This window comes from Mesoplodon bidens, assembly GCF_964165515.1.
Source record: "Mesoplodon bidens genome assembly, chromosome: 6".
NCBI lineage: Eukaryota > Metazoa > Chordata > Mammalia > Artiodactyla > Ziphiidae > Mesoplodon > Mesoplodon bidens.
The window spans coordinates 44,261,837-44,284,591 of NC_138162.1; the positions used below are offsets into that span (position 1 = coordinate 44,261,837).

The window sequence follows — 22,755 nt, forward strand, 5'->3', positions numbered from 1 at the left end:
TGCCACCAAAGGCATCTCGACCACTGACGTTCCCTCCACGACCAGAGTTGTCATTCCCACCAAAACCCCCTCCATGACCACCGCCAGTTTCCAGAACCACTTCGACCTCTTTGGCTGGATGAAGCGCTAGCCTTCTCTTGCTTAGATAGGGTTTTCCTTACTTCACGGTTGTGGCCGCTCACTGTGTGATATTTCTGAATGACAGTCTTGTCTGCGGAGTCATGGTCATCAAAGGTTACGAAAGCAAAGCCTCTGTTTTTGCCACTGCCTCAGTCAGTCATGATTTCAATCACTTCAGTTTTCCCACATTGTTCAAAATAATCTCTTAGGTGATGTTCTTCAGTGTCTTCTTTAATGCCACCAACAAAAATCTTTTTCACGGTTAAGTGGGTGCCAGGTCTTTGAGAATCTTCTCTTGAGATGGCCCTCTTTGGTTCTCCAACTCTTCCATCCACCTCATGTGGCCTCACATCCATGGCCGCATCCACCTCCTCTGCAGTGGCATATGTGACAAACCCGAAGCCTCTGGAGCGCCTGGTGTTTGGACCGCTCGTTACCATACTGTGAGCGCTGCCTGCTGCTCAGGTGGCTCCTCAGACTCACATCAGTTGTTTCAAAGCTCAAACGTCTGATGAGGAGCTTCTGCAGCTGTTCGGGCTCTTTGGGAGACGGACTTAGACACGACAGCAGTAGACGGGGGAGACTTCAATGATGCTTACTCGGCGGCGTCCACGGGCAGAAAGGTTGTCCTACCTTCAGTTCTGATTGTAATTCTTATACTCAATATTAATAAGTAAGAACTGATCTTGTTATCTGGTAATCTGTCTATTCAGATTTTCTATTTCTTCATAATTCAGTCTTGGAAGACTGTGTGTATCTAGGAATTTATCCATTTCTTCTAGGCTATCCAATATTTTGGTATATAATTGTTGATCATACTCTGTTTTTTTCTTTTTTTTTTTGGCTGTGTTGGGTTTTCATTGCTGCACACGGGCTTTCTCTAGTTGCGGTGAGTGGGGGCTACTTTTCCTTGTGGTGCGCAGGGATGGCTTCTCTTGTTGCGGAGCACGGGCTCTAGGTGCGCAGGCTTCAGTAGGTGTGGTACGTGGGCTCAGTAGTTGTAGCTCGCAGGCTTTAGAGCTCAGGCTCAGTAGTTGTGGCACATGGTTTTAGTTGCTCCGCGGCATGTGGGATCTTCCCAGACCAGGGCTCGAATCCGTGTCCCCTGCATTGGCAGGCGGATTCTTAACCACTGTGCCACCAGGGAAGTCCCTGATCATACTCTTTTATGATCCTTTGTATTTCTGTGGTATCAGTAGTGACTTCTCTTTCATTTCTGATTTTATTCATTTGAGGCCTCTCTTTTTCTCTTTTTGAGTCTGGCTAAATTGTCAATTTTATTTATCTTTTAAAAAAAACAGCTCTTAGTATCACTGATCTTTTCTATTGTCTTTTTAGTCTCTATTTCATTTATTTCTTCTCTGACCTTTATTATTTCCTTTCTTCTACTAACTTTGGGCTTTGCTTGTTCTTCTTTTTCTAGTTCCTTTAGGTGTAATGTTAGATTGTTTATTTGAGATTTTTCTTGTTTCTTAAGGAAGGCCTGTATCACTGTACACTTCCCTCTTAAAACTGCTTTTTTTGTGTCCCATAGATTTTGGACAGTTGTGGTTCCATTTTCATTTGTCTCAAGGTATTTTTTGATTCCCCTTTGATTTCTTTGTTGACCCATTGGCTGTTTAGTAGCATATTGTTTAGTCTTCATGTGTTTGTGTTTTTTCCAGTTTTCTTGAAATAGCCAAAATTATTATTTTTCTAAGGAGGTTATTATATTTACTGTATAAATCTATAGCTTAAGCCTTGTGTGTGGATTTAGCAAAGATTATTCTTCTGGTTGTGATTAAAAGGTTAAATGAAAGATTATTAATAGGGTTTGAATCATCATGTTCTTTTTTTTTTTTTTTTTTTTTTTTTCATCATGTTCTTTTTGTTTTCCATGTTTCTTGTTATGTATCTTTTTCTGCTGAGGGTACTGATGAGGAAAGGAAAGAACTTAATTAAATTCAAAAGAAATATCTCATAGACGGAGGACTGAAAGAAGTGTCCCACGTAGTTTTAGAGATTTCTGTGCCTTTGCCATATGCATGCACAACTGATGGGGATGGGGATGCTAAAGATGATAAGGATGGTGGTGGGGATGAGAAGTGTGATAGTTAAGTATCTACCAAGTGCTATATACATACTAGATGTTTTATATGTATTATTTAATCCTTTGAAGTGGGTTTTTTTTTTTTTTTTTTTGCGGTACGCGGGCCTCTCACTGTTGTGACCTCTCCCCTGCGACATTAAATGAAAAGTTTAAGTTTAAGTTTACTGGAGGGATATGAGAGGTGCAGTTTTTCATTTTGAAATATTCCATATGATCCCAGGTCTTACAGAAGAAGCAACAAAATAGTAAGAAATTGGCATCACTGTCGATCCAAAATGAGAAACGTGCTAATGAACTAGAGCAGAATGTAGATCACATGAAACATCAAAAGGTACAGCTGCAAAAAAGACTTCAAGAAGAAAATGAGAAAAGGAAGCAACTGGATGCAGAAATTCAGCAGGGTCAACAAAAAATCAAAGTAATATTGTCATACTTTCCTGCTAAGCATAATATGAAATGTTCAATTGCTCAGAGCTAATGTAACCAAGGTCTTGATTCAGTTGGCTTGTGAGGTATCTCACCTTGGCCTGTCCTTGGCTGCTGTCCTCATTCACTTTAAAACTTTGTTGATCTACATAGTAAAAGCTATTTATTGAATTCTGAGTACTGTCTTGAAGGCTTTGACTTCCCAAAAGAAAGTGCCATGATAATTTCTGTAACTAGGATCCTAACTTCAGTTGAGGCTGTCAAAAACACAAATTTATAAAGCTGACTTTCTAAAAAAATATCTAACATTTGAATAGGATTTGCCATTTTCAAAGTGCTTTGACATGCATTGTCCATGCGGCAGCATAGAAAAAGGTACAAGGTAAAATGGTACCATTTCATTCATAGTGTGCAGAAAAGTGATCAGACCTGTATGCCCAGCCGTTCTATAGAATGGATTGGGCTGGGGAGGAACTAGTGGTGTCAGCCTGGGCTCTGGAGCCAGGCTTGCATGTATTCAATCCCAACTCTCTCAGTTCCTGGCTAGATCATTTACTGAGAAAATCACTTACCCTCTCCGTGTCTGTTTATTCTTATCTAAGATGGCCTTATCATACTTGCCTCAGTAGGGCTCTTTTGAAGAAGAGAAGGATGATAATGATCATAATAACAACAACAAACACTTATCTAGCGCTGTGTACCAGGCTCTGTTCTGTTCAAATGTTAAGCCAGACTCAAGGTTTGGAACATAATTGGAGATTTCCTAGATTTTAAACTTTGGAAAATAATATATTCTCAGACCTTAAAAAAAAAATGACAGAATTTATTGATGGAAGGGAACTTAAAAGAGCATTTAAGCCAAATTACTGATTCTTTTTTTTTTTAATCAGCTTTATTGAGATATACTTCACATATCATACAGTTCACCCATGTAAAGCATACAGTGGGTTTTGGTATATTACATTATTGATTTTTATAAAATAATATAACATGAAATTGACCATTTTAGCTTTGTTTAAGCGTATAGCTCAGTGCCATTAATTACATTCGGTGTTGTGGAACCATCACCACTATCTTTTTCCAAAACTTTTTCATCACCCTTAATAGACACTTGGTAACCATTAAGCAATAATTCCCTTTCCCCTCTTCCCCCCAAGCCCCTGGTAACCCTAATCTACTTCTCTCTTTATGAATTTGCCTATTCTAGATATTTCATAAAAGTGAAATCATACAATATTTGTCCTGTATCTGGCTTTTTTCCTTTAGCATCATGTTTTCAAGGTTCAGCCATGTTGTAGTATATATCAGAACTTCATTCCTTCTTATGGCTGGGCAATATTCCATTGCATGCGTGCACAACATTTTGTTTCAGCATTTATCTGATAGGCACTTGGGTTGTTTCCACGTTTTGGCTATTGAATAATGTTGTGATAAACATTGGCATAGAAGTAACTGTTCAAGTGCCTGCTTTCAATTTGGAATTGAAATACCTAGGTGTGGAATTGCTGAGTCATATGCTAATTCTATGCTTAGCTTTTTGAGGAACCACCAACTGTTTCTGATAGTGGCAGCACCATTTTACATTCCCACCAGCAATGTATGAGGGGTCTCATTTCTCTGCATCTTCATCAACACTTGTCATTTTCTGTTTCTTTTTTATTATAGTCATCCAAGTACATGTGAAGTGGAATCTCATTGTGGTTTTGATTTTCATTTCCATAATGACTAATGGTATTGAACACCTTTTCATGTGCTTATTGCCCATTTGTATATCTTCTTTGGAGAAATGTCTTTTCAAGTTCTTTGTCTGCTTTTTAATTGGGCTGTCTCTTTGTTGTTGACTTGTGGGAATTCATTATGTATTCTGGACATTAAACTTTATCAGATACACGGCTTCCAAATATTTTTTTCCATTCTGTAGATCATCTTTGCATTTTCTTATTTATTTGTTTGTTTATTTATTTATGGCTGTGTTAGGTCTTCATTTCTGTGTGAGGGCTTTCTCTAGTTGCAGTGAGCCGTCGTGGTGCATGGGCCTCTCCCTCTCGCGGCCTCTCCTGTTGCGGAGCACAGGCTCCAGATGCGCAGGCTCAGTAGTTGTGGCTCACGGGCCCAGTTGCTCTGCGGCATGTGGGATCTTCCCAGTCCAGGGCTTGAACCCGTGTCCCCTACATTGGCACCAGATTCTCAACCACTGCACCACCAGGGAAGCCCTTTACATTTTCTTGATAATATTCTTTGATGCACCAAAGTTTTACATTTTTTATGAAATTCCAATTTATCTATTTTTCCTTTTGTTGCTTGTGCTTTTAGTATCATATCTAAGAATCCGTTGCCAAATCTAAGGTCATAAGGATTTACCCCTATGTTTTCTTCTGGAGTTATATGGTTTTAGCTCTTATATTTAGGTTCCTGGTCCATTTTGAGTTAATTTTTGTATATGGTGTGAGGTAGGGGTCCATCTTCATTCTTTTGCATGTGGAAATCCAGTTGTTCCAGCACCATCTATTGAAGAGACTATTCTTTCCCTGTTTAATGGACTTGGTACCCTTGTCAAAAACCAATTGGCTGTAGATTTATGGATTTATTTCTAAACTTTCAGTTCTATTCCATTTGTCTATATGTCTATCCTTGTGCAAGTACACACTGTTTTGTTTTTTTTGCGGTACATGGGCCTCTCACTGTTGTGGCCTCTCCCGTTGAGGAGCACAGGCTCCGGATGTGCCGGCTCAGCGGCCATGGCTCATGGGCCTAGCCACTCCACGGCACATGGGATCTTCCCGGACCGGGGCATGAACCCATATCCCCTGCATCGGCAGGCGGACTCTCAACCAGTGTGCCACCAGGGAAGCCCCACACTGTTTTGATTACGGTAGCTTTGCAGTAGATTTTGGGAAGTAAGTCCTCCAACTTTGTACTTTTTCAGGATTGTTTTGGCTATTTGAGGACTCTTGAAATTCCACATGAATTTAAGGGTCAGCTTTTCCATTTCTGCAAAAAAGGCCATTGGAATTTTTTCTTTAATGCTTTAATTGTGTTTAATGCATAGTTCTTTTTTTTTTTTACAGCAGCACTCAACAAATTTTTATTTTCAACTTATTCCTTTTATGACGATCTGTTCTTGGCTTTTTCTCTGTAGATGCACTTTTTAAAAATTTATTTATTTTCTTTATTTTTTTGGCTGCATCTGGTCTTAGTTGAGGCATGCAGGATCTTTCATTGTGGTGCAGGCTCTTTGTTGTGGCGCAATGGCTTCTCTCTAGTTGTGGTATGTGGGCTTCTCTCTAGTTGTGGCATGCAGGTTTTCTCTCTCTAGTCATGGTGTGTGGGCTCCAGGGTGCGTGGGCTCTGTAGTATGCAGCACACAGGCTCTCTCATTGAGGCGCGCAAGCTCAGTAGTTGTGGCGCATGGGCTTAGTTGCCCTGAGGCATGTGGGATCTTAGTTCCCTGACCAGGGATTGAATGCAAGTCCCCTGCATTGGAAGGCGGATTCTTTACCACTGGACCACCAGGGAAGTCCTGGCCATTGGATTTTTTTTTTTTTTTTTTTTTTTGTGGTACGCAGGCCTCTCACTGTTGTGGCCTCTCCCGTTGCAGAGCACAGCCTCCAGACACGCAGGCTCAGTGGCCATGGCTCACAGGCCCAGCCGCTCCATGGCATGTGGGATCCTCCTGGACCAGGGCACGAATCCGTGTCCCCCACATCGGCAGGCGGACTCTCAACCACTGCGCTACCAGGGAAGCCCGCGGCCATTGGAATTTTGATATGGATTGTGTTGACTATGTAGATCTCTTAGTGCAGTATTGGCATCATGACAATATTAAGTTTTCCTATCCATGAGCATGGGGCATCTTTTCATTTATCTAAATCTTCTTTAATTTCTTTCAGAATGTTTTATAATTTTTAGTGTACTAGTCTTTTACCTCCTTGGTTAAATTTATTCCCAGATATTTTATTATTTTAGATGTTTTTATAAATGGAATTGCTTTCTTAATTTCCTTGAGTTACTCATTCTAAATAATAATGGTAATAATCATTATTATAGCAGTAAATAATATCTATTATTTGTCTTCAGTCAGTACTGTGCTAAGCACTTATGTGCTTTATCTCATTTGTCTTTTTCTCTTCCTGTATTTTCAGCTTTTCCTTTTCTCCTAGATTCTTTCTTTAAACATCTTAGACTTTTCTCATCCTAAAATTACTCTCCTTCAACTTTATACTTCTCTCTCTCACTTCTCCCCTTTATAACCAAACTTCTTGGAAAAGTTTACTATATTTGATTCTGCTTCCTTTCCTTTCATTTGTTCTCTTCTCCTCTCCAGTCTGGTTTCTGGGTCTTGGCTGTACCGTTTACTTCAAAGCTCTTGAGAAGTTCACTAGTGCTCTCTCTGTCATACCTCAGATGTATCCACCATAGTTCACCACTCCCTCCGTCTTGAAATATTTCCCCCTTTGCCTTTGTGAAATTATACTCACCTTGTTTTTTCTTCTCTGATTGCTTGTTCTTTGTCTTTGCTAGCTTATCCTACACTGTCGTTTCCTTACCTGTGGGAATTACTCAGGGCTCTAGCCTATGCCCTCGTATCTTCCATACTCTGTTCTGGGTGACCTCTCACCTTGTCTTTTTCCATGACTGCAGTTTAACTCTGACAACTCCCAGATTTAATCCTTAATACCAGATTTGCCATTTGAGCTCTGGATTCATATATCCAACCGTTGACATCTTTATTAGGTTGTCTTATAGATGAATTCCCTTACTTATCTCCCCACTATTCCTCCTCCCTGCTCCCTTCATGGGGGAGAAAATATAGTTTTCCAGTGTACTTTACATGACATTTCAATGCATTCAGTTGGGTAGGCTAGAAATTTAGCAGTCATCCTTGACTCTGTCCTCTTCCTCATTATGCATATCCAATGAACCACAAAGTCCTATAAATTGAGTCTTCTAAATATCTTGAATCTGTTCAATTCTCATTTCACTGCCAACAGCCTAGTCTGTTCATTGCTGTCCTTCCTCCAGTGTGAGGATCAGGCCTGCCTGTCAGTCCTGTGGTCTTTGGGTCTCAGCTTCTCATCTCTCATGAATGCTGGCTTAAACCAACAAGATATAGCACTCTCTAAATCTATGTTTAGGGAAAAGAAAAATACTTTTGAGCAGAATGCATAGTCTGCTGAAATGCAACTCTACCTGTAACTTAAACTTTTTACATTCTTATCTAGGGTAATTTTGTTCCTTCTCTCATTCTAGGGAAATATGGCCCATTTAAGGGGAGAATGAGTATTCCAGAAAAAGGAACAGTCTGCCCCAAAGATATATTGAAGTTTCTACTACTTCATGCAAAAACAAAACCTGCTCAGAGTCCTAAGGGTTATCTTGTCTTCTGTTTGGAGCTAACTCTCTAACATTCCATTTTTCACTTGACTAAACCATTTCCAGAGAATACTATGACTTCTGCATAGGTTCTCCATAGAGCAGCAGTTCTTAACTGAAGACTATGGATGAACTATAAAGGAAAGGTATGGGAACCCCTGAAATGTGACCTGGGCTTTTTACTTCTCTAAGCACCGATTTCCTCATCTATAAAATGGGATTTATAATGGTATCTGTTTCATAGGATTATTGTGAGGATTAAATGGGATAATTAAATAGATGTATAAAGCATAGCACAGTACCTGGTAGACAGTTATTTTACTATTATAATAGAGATTACAATATAAGGTAAAGGTAATAATGTCTAGAGCAACATGCAAAAGAGGGGATTAGACCACCTGCAGTACACTTTCAAAGCATTTGTAGAAGAATAAGAATAGTAGGCAGTCAGCTCCAGTATAAGGTGCCTTTATTTCAGCATCCTGATGTTGCTGTGACTGTGACAGGGACTAAATTATAACTGTGAACTAGAACTAGGGAAGCATGAAAAATTAATGGGTAGTAAATATAACAGGGTCCAAATGCACTCATAATTCAACTCAAGTGGGCATAGAAAATTTCTTTATCTAGTCCATAGCAGACCTGTGTTCCTTATGACACCCCTCCCACCCTGCCCTGCCCAAACCATGTCACGAGAATTTCTGGAAATATCACGGGAACTAACCAAATAACCAGTCTGTCCAAACCTTATTCTGATAGTTTAAACATTTCCTTCAAATAATTCTCAGTTCTCTTGAATAAGAATATTCAGTCTCTTGGCCTCTTCCTCCCCCTGATTCTCAAAGATAGAGTCTGGTATATGTGGTGTTCAGGTGTGTAGCTTTATTGCATCACATGGTGTTGAGGGGGAAGGGACTTTATGAGTTTCATTTTGTCCTTGGATGTGACTGGCTGGAATCTGCTCTCTCTTGTTCACCTTTCCCTGCTGGCACTTGATGTGAAGCCAGTATAGTTCATAGATTGGTCTCACTTTCAGCTTAGATCCTGGAGGTGCTTTGGCTTCATCTCATCTCCTAATGGCATTATAAATCCCTGTTGAGACTATTAGATCTCCCATCTAGCTTGCTAGCCCAGTGACCTGTCCTCACCTTCAGTTTTGGGGTCAGTTCCCCACAATAACTGACCCCTATTTGTTCTCAACTCAGGATCCTCATCATCTGAGGCCAAGGAGTCCAATTAGTCTCTGTTTCCTGATCATACTTCTCTGTTCTTTCAGCGAGACTGGGCAGATCCATGTGGGTGTGAGGCCTCTGCACTGCAGTCCTCATTTTCTCCGTCTGCTCTTAGTGATACCTTTATTTATCATCCCCTTTCTGGGCGAAAACTCAGAAGAAAATTGGGACACACATCTTTTTTACTGTCTCTTTTCTCCTTTCTGCCATTTCCAGGGCTGGAAAATGGTAGACTTCCCTTTTACTTACTTTTTATCAGTACTTCTGAAATTACCTATGGAAAAGATACAATTTTCATTTTATTATTCATTTGTTACAGCCCAATACCTTTGTAAAATAAGAACTAATAGAAAAATGAAATAAAAACTAAAATATACAAGTCTATCTTTTAATTATTAGATTCAACAGACATAAAATTCTTCTGTTAAATTGTTGTAAAAGGTTCTAAACACTTACTTTTAATTTATGTACTTATCCATCATGGACCAGTAAGAAATAGCAGTGCGGACCAGTTCACTTTGAGTTCATGGCCTCCTTCCTGATTCCTGCTAAGCTTTGGTGGTGGATGGCAACATCGTCTCTAAACCCCAGTAGAACACAAGGGCCCTCTTGACTTGACTCTTAAGATGTGAATGGAAACTAAAGGAATTTGGAAAATACTCTTCAGAGGACCATGATCAGTCTTGAAAGACTATTTTCATGCTTCAAAATCTGATTTTTGAATGCTGGAAACTGAATATAACTTTTCTTTTTACATTTCTCCTGTGATAAATTCTAATATCCCCATTGCAGATGGGTGCTTTGGGTGGACTAACTGAAGGTAATGAACTCAGAAAGGCAGAGGAAAAGAGCAGGTTTATAATTTTCATACTCTTATCCCTGTTATGCAAATTTGTAACACTAGCAAAGAATGAAAAAAATACCTAGTTTTTCTAGTAAATCCTGATTTTTACTGTGAGATTTTATTGCTTGAATGAGGGGCTAACATTATTTTCTTCTTAAATGGCCCCAACCTTCATTTACTCATTTTCTTTCTTTTTGCAACTAAGAAAGTAAATGTTAAAATGATTATCTGCATAAATATTTAATGATGACCATGTAGTAAAAGCAATAAGGTGTTTTCAATTCCTGTTTTCTGTAGGAACTACAGTTAAAAACAGAACAGGAAGAAGGTCTAAAACTGAAAGCTGAGGACCTTGATGCATTTAAGATGAAGAGGAGAAAAGGTTCATTTGGAAGTATAGACCAACTCCAGGTTTGTCGATTCTATTTAGTGTTTCCTGGTTTCTCTTCAATTTGATGATTGTCTAAGTAGGGGTAAAAAGTGGTGGACTCTGAATAAAATCTTCGAACACTAGACTTTGCCACTCGAGTACAAAATTTCTAATATTTCTTCTGAATTTTTTGTGTTATTAAAAAATTAATTTCCCATCTGGAAATGTGCTGTATTCTTATTTCAGTAGAAATGGGTTTATCTGAATGTTGTGGAATGTAAACATGAAAACTAGATTGTATTTATTCCCATGTCAAGACTGGTTTATTCGCCTGGAAACATATATTTCTAAAGATAAGAGCTCTCTACTCAAGCACAACCAAATTGTATATGCACCATATATAATATATTAAAAAGCTATTGTTTTAGTGCCACATTTAAAAAATGAAATCCATAGATTAATATCAGAGTTCAAAGAAACAAAATTTTAATTTTATGTAAATTAGAAATGGCAGTTCTAAAAGTCTTAAAGATGATTACTGTGCTTAAAACTGTTATTACCCTCAAATGCAAATACATCACCTTAATTTTGAAAAATTTATTTGCTCTCTCTTCTTAAATCTTATATATTTTAATAGTAAAATTTAGGACATGAATGTATTCTCAGTTATTTTACTAGTATATTTTAGAAATTAGTTGAAGAGCTCTCTCACTGACATGCTTGGTAATATTTCTGGGTGGAAGGGTATGTGGGGGAGTAGGTGAGGTAGGAATGCATAGAATAGTTAGACCTGCTTTTCAAAATGTTAAGGATCTAAATTTTAAATGAATACAATAATAGATTCCCACAGCTTGCACTGATTATGTCGGGTTAAAAATAATAATAAAACAAACAAACAAACAAAAACCTTCATGCTTTTTAATGTTGTAAAACAACATTTTCCAGAATTTGACTCTAAACAGGAACAAGAACAAGATTATAAATTAATCAATATGACTATCCAAAGAGCTTTTAATAGGACATTGATTTGATATGAAGCTCTCTTATAAGAAGAGAGTAGTTAAAATTGGAACTGTGTGGTAGGAATATTTATTATAAGAAAAGACAGAATAAGAAATTTCCAGAAAAGTTACTAAGATACAGTGAATTGCACAAATCATACCCTTTATTATATCAAATGCAGAAAAATCCATTCATTTATTATTATTTCCCTTAAAAAACCTGTATTGTGTTAGCAGACTCCTACCCATTCTTCAAAGCACAGCTAAAATATTGCCTACTCTGTGAGGCTGGCACTGACATTTCTTCCATTTCTCAGACAGAACCGATCCCTCCTTCCATTTTTGCATACATAGTACCTAGGAGTTAGCTGTATACAACATTTATTATCAACCGTCATAATTTTTTGGTTTCTTTCCTGTTGGAATGGAGCTTACAGAATATCTGTTATTCATCTTTCAAACCCCACTCACAGTCAAGAAATGTTTGTAGAATATGTTTTAAGTTAATTGCTAGTCTTCATAGGGTCTCATATATGGAGTTTCTAAGGTATAGCTGGATATAACAAAACTAAAGTATTTCTGTAGTTGCTCTGGGATATGCTTCCTGTTCGTAATAATTGTAGAGCTGCTATTTTAGGCCTCAATATTATTTGGATGTGCTGTTGCTTATAGGACCATACTATCTAGGTCTGGATGGAAAACTACATAGCTCTGGACCTGCTTTGCCTTGGCCACTTTGCTCTCTTTTTCTCATGCATATTCACTGTCTTATTGTCGTAATATAGATTTCTAGGGACAGTTTTTATCAAGTTTGAGAAGAACTGGAAAATAGTACTATATTGATTTGTTTTCTTATTATTTGTTATTTAGGTGGCATTGCTTCATTACTATGTGCCAGTGCAGATGGGCACTTGGTAGAGTTCATCTTGGACAGTCATTCCATTCACATTTTTGTTTGTACTTATTTCTGGGTATCCTTAACTCAAGAGAACACTGAGATGTTTGTTTTGGAAATCTTTACAGCTCAATTTATTTTATTTTGTAATTGTTTGATGTTGAGAGGCTACAATGCAGAGTGGATTTCCATACTCCATCATCTATGTCTTCCACAAGGTGTATTCATTTATTCACCTCATTAGTTGATTGATTGAATCAAGAATTCATTTAATATTTTATTGAAAGCCAATCATGGGCCAGGCAGTAGAGCAGGCACTGGGGCTAGAGAGGCAAAAAGCACTGTCCCTGCAATCAGTCAAGGAGCTCAAGTAGGAGAGAAAGACTGTAGAACAATCAGGAGTATTAGTGCTGTGAGAGAGGTGTGCACCTCTGTAACAGAGAAGATTTCCAGCATGTTCTCAGAACTAACTCTCAATATAAAGAAAACTGTCCTGACGCCTGAAAAAATCTCAGACTCAAACATATTTGTGGAATAAATTTTAATTCCTTATAAAACAACACAGAAAGATGTTAACTTAGAACCGCTTATTTCTTGACAGTTTTGGACAGTCACTATTTTATTATTCTCACTGTTCATTTAAGGTATTCCAGATAGTTTTTAAATGTTCATTTAAGGTGTTTTAGTCAATCTGAAGTTATATTATTACCATATAAATTTTATGGTGAAGAAAAACAAATTATAACATTTCTTTGGAATTTTAATGTAGAAATTGGATGAGCAAAAGAAATGGTTAGACGAAGAAGTAGAGAAAGTTCTGAACCAACGCCAAGAATTAGAGGGGCTGGAAGAAGACTTAAAGAAACGGGAGGCCATAGTTTGTAAGAAGGAGGCCCTGTTACAGGAGAAGAGCCATCTGGAAAATAAGAAGTTACGATCTAGTCAGGTATTCTATTTAATATGCTCTTTGATTCTGGTTGTAAGCCTTATAAACTAGGATTTATTTTTCTCTATGAAGTAAATCATACCACTGTAAAGTTAGAAATCAAAAGAAAACTTTTCTGGTTTTCAGTGTATTTTGCTTATAAGTGCTTATTTAATGACTATCACTAAAATCTATTTTGAAGTAAAATGTTCAATGTTCTACCAAGTATGATTTACTTATTATTAACTTTTTTGGGGTATTTAAAAAATTGTATATTATACATAACATAAAATTTACCATTTTGACCATTTTAAAGTGTACAATTCAGCAGCATTAATTACATTTACAGTGTGGTACAACCATCACTGTTGTCTATTTCCAAACTTTATTGCCTCAAACAGAAACTCTGTAACCATTAAGCAATAATTCACCATTTCCCCTGGCAGCCTCTATTATTAACCTTAGTGGATATTTAAAAAATAAATTGTACCATTTGATGCTGTAGAGTGAACATTGATAATTTGGAAGAATAGACTTGAAAACGATCTATCACTTACTACTCACAGTTAGGGGTTTGCAGGTTTCCTATAAAAGAAAAAAAATTTTGTATAATGAAGATTTGTTTATTTTTCTAATTATAAAGAAAAGGGGGACTTCCCTGGTGGCACAGTGGTTAAGAATCCTCCTGCCAATGCAGGGGACATGGGTTCAATCCCTGGTCTGGGAAGATCCCACATGCCTCGAGCAGCTAAGCCCACGCACCACAACTACTGAGCCTGTGCTCTAGAGCCCGTGAGCCACAACTACTGAGCCCATGTGCCACAACTACTGAAGCCCGTGCATCTGGAGCCCTTGCTCCGCAACAAGAGAAGCCATTACAATGAGAAGCCCGCACACTGCAACGAAGAGTAGCCTCCACTCGCTGCAACTAAAGAAAGCCCATGCACAACAATGAAGACCCAATGCAGCCAAAAAAAATTTTTTTAATAAATAAATAAATAAAGTAAAAAAAAAAAAGACAAGGGTATCTTTACAAAAAAATTTGTTGTAGGACTTGGGTTCTCTGAGCCAGTCAAAGAAGTGGTTTTATGAAGGACTTCACCTCAATTTCAGGTTTTGAAAAAGGAATGATTGTGGAGGGAGTAGAAGGACCCAGGAGAAGCTTTTTTGGATATATGTATATATATATTAGGTATATACATACTTTCAGTAATAACAGTAGCAACATTAGCATCTAAAAATGAACCTAGCTTGCCCCAGACTTGACAAAGACTGTCTACACAAACCTTTGCCTCCAGCTGGCCTTGAGTCTGGGGTCAGTCTATAATATTGAGTCATGGAACAGAGAGATCAGTGACCTGCCCTTTATTAAACCTGCCTGTCATCCAGCATCTAGACCACCGGGATCTGAGGTGACGGTGACATGTTCTTAACTTCTCCACCTCAGTATAACAGGTGGACAGGCATGGGGACCTGCACTTATTTAACCTCTGCTCTGTCCTCTGTTCCCCAAACATGTTGAAATAGCTTTTAGCAGCAGGTTGTTGGACATTGGGGTAGGGGCAGCCCCTCCAACCAGCCTAGTTGCTGGTGCTACATCCAGGTAGCTTGTTTACATTGGCTGTCAAGGTCAGGTTTTAAAAGCTGCGAACCCCGAAAAAGACCCATGTAAATGACAGCAAAGGAGGTTAACAAATGAACGTATCAAGTGAATAAATAGAAGAAAATACCTGGGACCTTTATGATGTGTTCTGTATCACAAAAGAAAAAAGAGGAAAAAATAAAAAAGGAATAAGAAGGAGACTCTTACTTCTGAAATACATTTACTTCAAGATACAGGGGTAAAAAAGAAAAGAAAATAGTGGTTTTCTAGTTTCAACAAGATGTAATATTTAGGAAGTCAGAACATACTGAGGTAAGCAGAGAGTGCAAATAAAGGAAACCCACAGGAAATCATAGCAAAATTGATTCTTTGAAGTTTGTTTTAATAAAACAGAAGAGAAACTTGAGACATATTTCTGGGTTCCTTTTAAAACAAAAGTTGTAAGAATATTACATATTTTTTCAGTATTTAAGAATTACCATAAGATGCGATCATATGCATTTCAAACAAGAAACATGATATAAAAAAGCCTATATTCATATCATATACAGATTTAACTCAAAGTGAATCAAAGACTTAGATGTAAGTGCTAAAACTATAAAAGTCTTAGAAGAAAACATAGGTATAACTCTTTGTGACCTTGGGTTAAGCAATGGTTTCTTGGCTATTACACCTAAAGCACAAGCAACAAAAGAAACATTAGGTAAATTGGACATCAAAATTAAAAATGTTTGTGATGCAAAGGACGTTATTCAGAAAGTGAAAAGATAACCCACAGAATGGGAGAAGATATTTGCAAATCATATGTCTGATAAAGGACTTGTATCTAGAATAGATAAAGAACTCTAACAACTCAATAAAAAGACAACCCAGTTAAAAAATGGGCAAAGGATATAATAGAAATTTCTTCAAAGAAGATTTACAAATGGCCAATAAGCACATGTAAAGATGCTCAACATCATTAGCCGTCAGGTAAATGCAAACCAAAATTTAAATGAGATACTGCTTCACACCCACTAGGATGGCTATAATCAGAAAAATAGATAATAAGTGTTAGTGAGGATATGAAGGAATTGGAACTCTCATACACTGCTGGTGGGATTGTAAAATGGTGCAGTTGCTTTGGATAACTATCTTGTAGTTCCTCAAAAGGTTAAACATAGAATTACCAAATGACCTAGCAATTCCACTCCTAGGTGTATATCCAAGACAAGTGAAGACATACGTGCACAGAAAAACTTGTACATGAATGTTCATAACAGCATTATTCATAATAGTCAAAAAATGAAAACAACCCAAATGTCCTTCAACTGATAATATATAAATGAAATAATGGGATATTATTCAGCAATAGAAAGAAATGAAGCACTGATACATTCTACAACATGGATGAACCCTGCCTGAAAACGTTATGTTAAGTGAAAGAAGCCAGTCACAGTAGGCAGTTCCATAGAGACAGAAAGTAGAATACTGGTTACTTAGGACTGGGTGGGGGCTTGGTGAGGAAATGGAATGACTGCTAGTGGGCATGGAGTTTCTTTTTTGGGGCTGATGAAATGTTTTAATATTGATTCTGGTGATGGTTGCACAACTTTGTGAATATACTAAAAACCATCTAATTATACACTTTAAATAGGTGAATTGTATGGTATGTGAACTATATTTTAGTAAAGCTATTACTCAAAAAAACTATAAACCCATGAAGGGAAAAAACAGTAGGGGAGACAACAGAGGACAAAAAGTTACCCAAAAATGTAAGATGGAAAGCAGATAGATAAGTGGTTACTGACTTAGCAGAACAGAAGAAGCTGAAATCCAAATGTCTAGAAGAGGGACATCAATGAGAGCCAAGCCAAGTTAAAACTTTAGCTTTTTTTTTTTTTTTAAATAACAGCTTTATGAGATATAATTCACATAAACATGAAAAAGACTCAGAAATGAAGGGACCATGATTTTTAGACAGCAGGAATGAGGCCTAAGGATGAAAACAGGGCATAGTCAGGAAAGCATCCTTTTCTGATTCTGGGACTAGATGATTTATTTTCTGAAGATTGAACCAGGTACAGCAGAGGGCCGGGGTAAGTCAAAATAAACAGGGAATGAATGAAAGTCTGAATCCTGAGATATCCATTTCCTAACCCCTACTTGGATCCCAAAATGCTGGCAGCCAGACTTATATTTCCCAGCAGGAGATTGGTGGATTTTTCTGAAACAGTCCCAGAAAAAAAGACCTTACAAAATTTACATTTGGGAACCCCCAACTAAGTGGCCAGATCCCAGATATATCCTATTGTGACACATCTTGCCCACCACAGTTTATCAGGATTTTAATACCTGACTCTTAAGTGTGATGGATATTTCAGGAAGGCTACTAACATTAAAGACAGAGGCCAAAACAAAAGGAAAAAAAAAAAAAAGAAGCTCAGATAAATTAGAGATAGAGCAAGGAGCTGAAAAAACTTCTTAAAAAACCTTAATATCTTCAAGGTGGTAAAAGATGATACTCTATCCATAAAACAAGAAAACATGAAAGAACTTTTGGAAATTAAAAGGATTGGAGGATAATGTTAAGGAAGTATCTCAGAAAGTAAATAAAAAGATAAATAGAAATTAGGAGGAATAAAATTTAATTGGCAGGTAAACCCACAGAGTCCATCATCCAAGTAATAGGAATTCCAGAAAGATACAACAGAGCAAACAGGAGAAGAGGAAATTATCAAAGACATAATACAAAAAATTTGCCAGCACTTAAGATATAAGACTCTGGGTTGAAATAGCTTATCAAAGGCACGGCAAAGAGTACTAAAAGCATATCATTGTGAAGTTTTGAGTACACTAGGGGAAAAAATATATCCTGAAAGCTTCCAGATAGGAGACTAGTCACTTGAAAATTTTGAGAGTCAGAATGGCATTAGACTTCTCAACCTTCTTCATTATAAGTTAAAAGACCTGAAGCAGTCTTAAAACTCATAAGGAAAATGATTTCCAAACAAGGATTCTCTTTTTAGCCTAACTATCAATCAAATGGGAAGGTAGAATAAGGACATTTTCTGGTGAAAAAATTATCTACTACCTAGCCTGTCTCAGGAAGCTACTAGAGGATGTGCTCCTTAAAAATGAGGGTGCAACATATATACAATGGAATATTACTCAGCCATAAAAAGAAATGAAATTGAGCTATTTGTAATGAGGTGGATGGACCTAGAGTCTGTCATACAGAGTGAAGTAAGTCAGAAAGAGAAAGACAAATACTGTATGCTGACACATATATATGGAATTTAAGAAAAAAAATGTCATGAAGAACATAGGGGTAAGACAGGGATAAAGACACAGACCTACTAGAGAATGGACTTGAGGATATGGGGAGGGGGAAGGGTAAGCTGTGACAAAGTGAAAGAGCGGCATGGGCATATATACACTACCAAACGTAAGGTAGATAGCTAGTGGGAAGCAGCCGCATAGCACAGGGAGATCAGCTCGGTGCTTTGTGACCGCCTGGAGGGGTGGGATAGGGAGGGTGGGAGGGAGACGCAAAAGGGAGGGGATATGGGAACATATGTATATGTATAACTGATTAAATTTGTTATAAAGCAAAAAATTAAAAAATAAATAAATAAAATAAAAAAATTTTAAAAAAAAATGAGGGTGCAAGCTATGATAAAGGAAGACTCAGGATCCTGCAAATGTTGTCTAACGGGAAATTTTCAGGATAATACTAAAGGAAGTCCAGGAACAACTAGTCCAGTTTGGAGCAGGAGGATGGAGGCTCCAGGCAAAATGTTCATGTATTCACAAAATCATGTAAACTCACCATTGGTTTATCTAAAAACTGTAATACAACTTATGTTGGGAGAATAGAGGGAGGGGAAGTACAGAAGAGGAGGCATAGGAGTGCTAAATCCTTGTCTTCCATAATAGATAGTCAGCAGACAGTATCTAAAATTGGTAATGTTATTTAGAAACATGGACATAAACACCAGAAGAAATAGCTTAAAAGGTTAAAGATGGTTGTTTCTAGGGAGCCAGGACTCAGGGGAACGGGTCGGGTAGGGGACTGCTTTTTAAGAACATTATTAGACCTTATGGCAGTATATACATATAATTACTTTGACAAAAAACTCTTTTTAAGATTATCTTAAATTGGTCATAATGAAGATCACCGTAAATCTAACTGGCCATAATTTTGACCGGAATGGAATAAGAGTAGAAACAAATTGTATGTTTAAATAGCAACAAACCAAATGTCAACCTCTAGGAAATGTTAGCATAATTAATTCTACTATGTAACAGGCCAAGAAAGAAAAGTTTAATTTGGAAAATAATACAAAAGAAAAATACTGCCTCTCAAACCTGTGTTGTATAGTCTGGTTTGGCCAAGCAACACTTAGTAATAAATTCATTGTTTGAAAAATCTCCACTTTTTAAGAAAAGGCATTCAACTTAAGATTTTAGAAAATGAAGCTCCCCAGCCCCCCAAAAAAATCCATGGGAGAAAACAGTAATGTAAAAGCTAAAAATATGTTCACTTAGTAATTTTCTCTCTGTTTTTCCTGATTTATTTACAGTCTAGATTTCTTATAACTGATCTTGGGGTGTCTGGTTGATTGTCTTTTTAGGCTTTAAACACAGATAGTTTGAAAATATCAACTCGCCTGAGCTTGTTGGACCAAGAGTTGTCTGAAAAGAATGTGCAGCTTCAGAGCAGCACAGCTGAGGAGAAAATAAAGATTTCAGAACAAGTTCAAGCCCTCCAGAAAGAAAAGGATCAGCTACAGAGACGAAGAAACAGCGTGGATGAGAAACTTAAAAATGGTAGTGTGTTATCACCTGAAGTAAGTCAGTATGCTTTGGAACTAGAAGTGCTATATGATGGATCACTTGGATGATTTCCTTCATCTTTGTTACTTAAACATAAAAATGATAAATCTAGTCAACTTTGTTTCCTTGAGACTTTTGTCAGATGTAATGAGTCTGCCTGTCACCTGTTTGGCACCATGAGGCATGCTTGACTAGAGACTGTGATGTCCTCTCGTAGAGGTCCATGAACGTGGCCCCTTCCAGGCATTGCCAGGGACTGGGAGACTAACGTTTCTTTTGAGTATGGTCTTTCTCAGCTGGGGTTTCTCATCTGAAATCACAGAACACAGAAGAAGATTTGAGGGACACTTTTTTTCATTTCTTCCAAAGAGGGTACCTGTCTTCTCTCTATGTATCTTTCTTGAATGATACTTGGTAATTCATCACATATAACAGATGTCTAGGGCATTAAGGGTTAGTTCTTTCAGAAAGTATGGGAGCATCTTCCACTCTAAGTCCTAGCCAAGTAGATGCATAAAACTCAAACCCCAATAAAAACACCTTTTAGGATTTTTCATTTAGGGGAGGATATGGCTTCTCTCACCTTTATTTTTTTTAACTATGTAAAAGATGTTTCATTTGTTGGCTAGCAAATTGTCCCAGACTTTGTCTTTTCAAAATTTTACTTCAGTTGGCAGTGGTATCCATACCTTATTACTTTATCAGACAAAGATGAACTTTTATTTATTTATTTATTTATTTTTGGCTGCATTGGGTCTTTGTTGCTGTGTGCGGGCTTTCTCTAGTTGCAGCGAGCGGGGGCTCCTCTTCATTGCAGTGCTTGGGCTTCTCATTGCAGTGGCTTCTCTTGTTGCGGAGCACAGGCTCTAGGTTTGCGGGCTCAGTAGTTGTGGTGCATGGGCTCAGCTGCTCCGCGGCATGAGGGATCTTTCTGGACCAGGGCTCGAACCCTTGTCCCCTGCATTGGCAGGTGGATTCTTAAGCACTGCGCCACCAGGGAAGCCCCAAAGATGAACTTTTGAGCCTGGATTTTCTCTGCAAATATTTATAGTTGATGTCCAAAGTAAGGGAAAGCTGCTGAGAGAAAGTAAGTGGCTGGGAATCATGTATCTTGTAGTGTTTTAGATTGAAGCAACTGTGACAAGAAGTGAAAGGGGCTGGTTAAGAAGGAACAGGGGAAAGGATTTCATGACATTATTGTTCATTGAGTTGATGAAAGAAATTGAAGACAACCTTGATTGGGGGATATGTGACATTATAAGCTTCTACTGCCCTATTTTATAACTTAATTGGGGTAGCTTTGCCAAGGATCACAGAATGAGGTTGTCCTCTGAGGCTGTTAAATTGGAGCCCCAAGCCTACAGATGTGAAGGTCTGAGAGCCTTAGATTCAGCAAAACATATGAGGATTTAAGGAATTCTTGCCTGCCCAGGACAGTTACTGGGCCCTATGGGAGAAAAGAAAGAAGGAGAAAACATTATGCTTCTCTTGAGGAATTCATACTACATCTGAGGAGACAGACAGAAAGATGAGAAAACTCTAAACCCTGAAGAACATAAAAAAGCAATTTATAGATAATGTAATAAAGCTATACTTATTACATTATTTATACAAAACAATGCAGTGATCATTTGGGGAAAGATTCAATTAAGGCAGCATTGGTGGATCAGAATCTTGAGCTGGATTATGAAAAACATGGTATATATTGATAGATATAAGAAAGAAGCCCATTTTAGATAGAACACTGTTAAATAAGGCATAGATATGGGAATGAGCAAATTATGTTTGCAGAGGGGTAGAGTGTCCACTCTTTTTTTAATTTTTATTTTTTGTACAATTTTTAAGGTTACACTCCATTTACAATTATTACAAAATATTGTCTATATTCCCTGTGTTGTACAATACATCCTTGTAGCCTATCTTACTCCCAATAGTTTGTACCTCCCATACTCCCACCCCTATAATGCCCCTCCCCCCACACTGGTAACCACTATTTTGTTCTCTATATCTGTGAGTCTGCTTCTTTTTTGTTGTATTCATTAGTTTGTTGTAATTTTTAGATTCTGCCTATAAGTGATATAGCATTTGTCTTTCTCTGACTTATTTCACTTAGCATAATGCCCTCCAAGTCTATCCATGTTGCTGCAAATGGCAAAATTTTTGTTCTTTTTTATGGCTGAGTAGTATTCCATTGTATATATATACCAATTCTTCTTTATCCATTCGTCTGTTGATGGACACTTAGGTTGCTTCTATGTCTTGGCAGTTGTAAATAATGCTGCTGTGAACAATGGGGTGCATGTGTCTTTTCTAATTAGTGGGGTTTTTTTTTTTCTGGATATGTACCCAGGAGTGGAATTGCTGGGTCATATAGTAGTTCTATTTTTAGTTTTTTGAGAAACCTCCATACTGTTTTCCACTGTGCACCAATTTACATTCCCACCAACAGTGTATGAGGATTCCCTTTTCTCCACATCCTCACCAATATTTGTTATTTGTGTTCTTTTTGATGATAGCCATTCTGACAGGTGTGAGGTGGTATCACATTGTGCTTTTGATTTGCATTTCCCTGATGATTAGCAATGTTGAGTATCTTCTCATTTGCCTGTTGGCCATCTGCATTTCTAGAGGGTCAATTCTTATCTTCAAGAAACATTTAGGTTTCTATTTCATGAGGAATTCTGTAACTAAAAACATTATGTAATGTTTTGTGGTGAAAATGCAGCACAATGCATGATACCTGTTTGGCAGCCACCCTGGATTTGTTTGAGGGAAAGGTGAGCCTCCTACAATTGGTGGGGTTCCATTTAGTCCTGTGAGCATCTGTGCACCCTGCTTCCACATGGTTGGTTCTTCTTAGTGTAGCTCTGAAATGGGCTCTGCTCTCACCACTGTTTTCACGCCAAGATTGATAGTACTAAATAGATCTCCAGTAGCAGATGATCGGGAACATGAGATTCTGCTGTGACACAAGACATCAGTAAAATCTAAGTGGAATGGTTTGCTGTTTTGATGTCTTTAAACTTGCTCAGAATTATTTTTTCTTTCCACAATAAATC

At 37.7% G+C, this 22,755-nt stretch overlaps 1 protein-coding gene across 4 annotated transcripts in view; it reads left to right on the plus strand.

The window, feature by feature from the left end:
* KIF27 (kinesin family member 27) overlaps positions 1-22,755 on the plus strand; it is a 93,399-nt gene that overhangs the window by 43,965 nt on the left and 26,679 nt on the right. For 3 of the 4 annotated variants that reach the window (XM_081236174.1, XM_081236173.1, XM_081236176.1), the window contains 4 exons: positions 2,430-2,627; positions 10,382-10,495; positions 13,120-13,296; positions 19,495-19,710. In XM_081236174.1, the coding sequence (XP_081092300.1) occupies positions 2,430-2,627; positions 10,382-10,495; positions 13,120-13,296; positions 19,495-19,710 (705 nt within the window). The remainder of the gene's footprint in view (positions 1-2,429; positions 2,628-10,381; positions 10,496-13,119; positions 13,297-19,494; positions 19,711-22,755) is intronic. The other variant, XM_081236175.1, reaches the window with a different exon arrangement.